This window comes from Bison bison, unplaced genomic scaffold (assembly GCF_000754665.1).
Source record: "Bison bison bison isolate TAMUID 2011002044 unplaced genomic scaffold, Bison_UMD1.0 scf7180017864484, whole genome shotgun sequence".
Lineage (NCBI taxonomy): Eukaryota > Metazoa > Chordata > Mammalia > Artiodactyla > Bovidae > Bison > Bison bison.
In genome coordinates this window covers 678,210-681,926 of record NW_011495044.1, presented here as the reverse complement: position 1 = coordinate 681,926, position 3,717 = coordinate 678,210, and the positions used below count along the sequence as shown (strand labels likewise).

The 3,717-nt window shown below is 54.0% G+C and overlaps 1 protein-coding gene across 1 annotated transcript; it reads left to right on the top strand.

The window, feature by feature from the left end:
- Positions 1 to 47: 47 nt before the first annotated feature.
- Positions 48 to 2,900, top strand: ATP6V0B (ATPase, H+ transporting, lysosomal 21kDa, V0 subunit b). Its single transcript, XM_010862592.1, has 7 exons — positions 48 to 559; positions 792 to 875; positions 1,004 to 1,081; positions 1,289 to 1,358; positions 1,471 to 1,522; positions 1,730 to 1,920; positions 2,601 to 2,900. The coding sequence occupies exons 2-7, from the start codon at positions 817 to 819 to the stop codon at positions 2,625 to 2,627; spliced, it is 477 nt and encodes a 158-aa protein (XP_010860894.1). The 5' UTR covers positions 48 to 559; positions 792 to 816; the 3' UTR covers positions 2,628 to 2,900.
- Positions 2,901 to 3,717: the final 817 nt, after the last annotated feature.

Below are 3,717 nucleotides of genomic sequence, written 5' to 3'. Positions count from 1 at the left end.
ACCCTTCTGTCGCTGGGCTCCGTTCCCCGGCTTCCTGCGCTCTCCCTGTCTTGCTCCTGACGGACCTGCCGGGGTCGCGAGCCGGCTGCTCCAGTTCCTTTTTTCCCGGTCGTTTTGCCCTCCCCCCGCACCCACAGCGTGTTGAGTAAACAGCCGCTCGGACTGGGCTGGCTGCATCTGGTGGGGCCTGGCCCGAGCTGTTGCTCCCTCCCCTCCTCCAGGGTATTCAGGCCTCCTGGTTGCTCCCCTTGACGGGTCTCCGTCTGGGATATGGTGTCACAGAGGGAGATAGGTTCTTGAGAGAATGGCAGAAAATGGAGGCCTGAGCAGAGGAATCTGTATAGGCAGCTGTGCTTTCATTTTGGGGAGAGCCAAAGGACTCTGTCTTGACTTAGGTGTATGCAGACCTTTGGGAAGCTGGCCCATCTGCTGGGCAGCAACTTCTTGCCTAAGTTGTGGAACTTCTGTCTAGAGAGCAGGCCCCTAACCCCGTTTTTCTCATTGCTGTAGGAATCTGCTACACCATTTTTGACTTGGGCTTCCGCTTCGATGTGGCATGGTAAGGGAGAGGTTTCCCCTAGGAGCTTCTTTGACACCTGCCCTCTCTGATCTGAACTCCTTCCCTCCCCACCTGCTCCTGCCCCCCAGCTGTCTGGGGTGTGGACCATTGGGAAATACGAAGTGTTTTGTTTCAGCATCCAGGACTGGAGGGGTTGGAGTAGGGTCGGGGTGGATTTTGTGCCCACTTCTCCATAAGGACTGAATTGTCTTTCTCCCTGTCTGCGCACCAGGTTCCTGACGGAGACTTCCCCCTTCATGTGGTCAAACCTGGGCATTGGCCTAGCTATCTCCTTGTCTGTGGTTGGGGCAGCATGGTGAGTGTTGGGGTCATGGGACAGGGAAGGGGGCTGAATCATAGCAGGGGGTGTCTTTGGGTTCTTAGTCATCTTGGGGGCAATGACAAGTTTGGGCTCTGCTCATTGGTTTCTTATTTGTCCATCAGGGGCATTTATATCACTGGCTCTTCCATCATTGGAGGAGGGGTGAAGGCCCCCAGGATCAAGACCAAGAACCTGGTCAGGTAAGTGTAGGACCCTTGTAAGGTTGTCAGAACCAAGTGGGAGCTGCCTGTGTATTTGACCTACGTTACATGCTGCTCCTCACCGGCCTCCTGATGGGGTGGGATGTCAGTGGAGGAAGGTGGTTGGAGACTCTCCAGGGAGGAAGGTTGGCTTCTTTCTCATCTCTTTCTCCTCTTCGCCCCCTAATCCCCCATTACTACTACCAGTATCATCTTCTGTGAAGCTGTGGCCATCTACGGCATCATCATGGCAATTGTCATTAGCAACATGGCTGAGGTATGGAAGACTAGGTGGGATGGGTCTCAATTCCAGTGTGTTTTATATTGCTTGGTGGGGGAGGGGGAGTGGAGTAGGGAATGGTTTCTGATTATTTCTCTGCCTCCCTCAGCCCTTCAGTGCTACTGACCCCAAGGCTATTGGCCATCGAAATTACCATGCAGGTAGGTGGGTGTGTGCAGGCAGAAAATTGGGGCTTCACAGATGATTCCCCCTCCAGTGCTCACCCCAGCTTAGACTCTTCATTGTGATATTCTTTGGCCTGCTTTGCAGAGTTGGGGTGCTGGCTGGTCCCATTAGTCCATGTTGGACCCTTGCCTTCATTTTCCTGTGTCTGGTTCAATATCAGTGCTCCCTTTCCATCCCTCCAGGTTACTCCATGTTTGGGGCTGGCCTCACAGTGGGCCTGTCTAACCTCTTCTGTGGAGTCTGCGTGGGCATCGTGGGCAGTGGAGCCGCCTTGGCTGATGCACAGAACCCCAGCCTCTTTGTAAAGATTCTCATCGTGGAGATCTTTGGCAGTGCCATCGGCCTTTTTGGGGTCATCGTTGCAATCCTTCAGGTGCTGAATCCCCCTGGGGAGCCTCTGTCCTTGTCCCCAGTGCAGTCTCACCCTTCTTCTGGAGGAGCCACAGTGCTCCCTTCTACATCTGTAACCATAAAACCCCTGAACAGCTTTCGCTGCCTCCTTCTCATCTTCTGGTTTTCCCCTTTTGAAGCTTTCCATTTATTTCTGTCTTTAACATGGTATCACTGATAACATCTTTTTTTGTTACATTGTTTCTGTGTATGAAAGATTTGCTCTCTTTTCCGATTCTGTTATTTTTTCTGTTCCTCTGTGTCTTTGCAGTCTAGACCAGGTTGGGATCCTGTCTGTTGTGGTCTGTCTTGGTGTGTTTGACTGTATTGTCAGTTGGACAGCATGTCTGAGATGTGTGTATCTTGTTTGTCTGACAGTGTGTGAGTGTGGCTAAGGATCAGCCTGAGGATCTTGAGCGTGACTGTGGGCATCTGACTGAGTTGACTCTCAAGAGACTGGCATGTCCACATGCCACTTCTCTGCATCGAGTCTCGTAGTTGTCTCTGTCCCCATTCACTGTGTTTGTCACAGCATGTCCATCGTGGTCCAGTCATCCGTGGTTGTGGTCTGGCCATCCTGCCATGGGTCTCATCTTCTGTCACATGTCATTGTCTAATCAATTTTTTTGTCCCTGCCTGATTTCTGCTTTTCTTCTCTTGCAGACCTCCAGAGTGAAGATGGGTGATTAGATGGTCTGTGTGGGTGGGGCCGTGCCCCACTCTTATTTATTTGTGGTTTTCCCCGGGACGGCTGGAGCTGTACCCCTTAGACTTTCAGGGGGCTTGGTGTTCAGGGCCCTCCCTACACTCACTTCGTGCTGCCTGCCGACTTGGAGGCTCTGCCTGGCTGGATTCTCAGTGTGGGGAGGGGGCTGCAGATGGCTGTGCGGCTTCGCACCTGTGTCCCTCCCCCACCTCGTCTTCCCAGTGTTTGTGAAATAAACGTGGTATCGGTCTGGGTCAGTGCTGCTTCTTTTGCATTCCTTCGCCACCACCTTTCACAGAAGGGTAAAGAGACCTGTAGGCCTTGACTTCATGCCAGCCTCTCTAGCATTCCAGTTCATACACGCTGTCTCTGTTCTGGACAGCACTGGCTCCTGGGTGGGAAGGGAGTGGTGCTGGGCTGAGGCCTCTGTAGCTCTAACCCTCTTTATTGAAGGAGCGAGTCTGGGGATGTGGGCCCCTTGCTTGATTGTGGGAGGAGGTGACCAACCCCATTCCCTCAGAGCTCTGGTCAGCTCAGCCCCAGTTGACTGCATTTATTACCTGGTTCTCCCCTCGGGCATCCAACCATCTCTTCCTCTGAGGCCTTGGAACCCTTTCATTCATCTGTGTTCATCCCTGCAGCATCCCATGCCAGTAACTAGTTTGACCTCATGTTCCCAGGGCTGTGCCCAGCTCCTCCCCCGCCTGTCCAACCTCTTACCCAACCTCCTGTTCCCCTAGAAGCCCCTGCCACACACACCGATTCACACCTTTAAGCGTCCTGCCCAACTAGCAGCCATCTCCACCGGTGGACCTTTTGATTCTGCTCCCATCGATGAGCCAACAAATTCCTGACCTCCCTGCCGAACTTCCAGGTGCCCTTGATTGGCTGAGTTCGCGCTCCAGCCAGACCCCATTCTTCCAAAACGGGTTTGACCCATCCACACCTCCGGTTCGGAGCCCTTGGATGAGTCTGATCAATTTCTCCTGCCCCTCCCTGGTCCTCGGTACCCTCGCTCCGCGGCCGCGCTCGGCGGCCAGCAGGGGCGGGCGTCGGAGGCGCGCGGCGGGTACG

Excerpts from the sequence above, each read along its gene's own strand:
- ATP6V0B (XM_010862592.1), top strand. The coding sequence starts at position 817 with ATGTGGTCAAACCTGGGCATTGGCCTAGCTATCTCCTTGTCTGTGGTT. Across the intron at positions 876-1,003 it reads TCTGTGGTTGGGGCAGCATG|GGGCATTTATATCACTGGCT; the intron begins GTGAGTGTTGGG and ends TTTGTCCATCAG. Across the intron at positions 1,523-1,729 it reads CCATCGAAATTACCATGCAG|GTTACTCCATGTTTGGGGCT; the intron begins GTAGGTGGGTGT and ends CCATCCCTCCAG.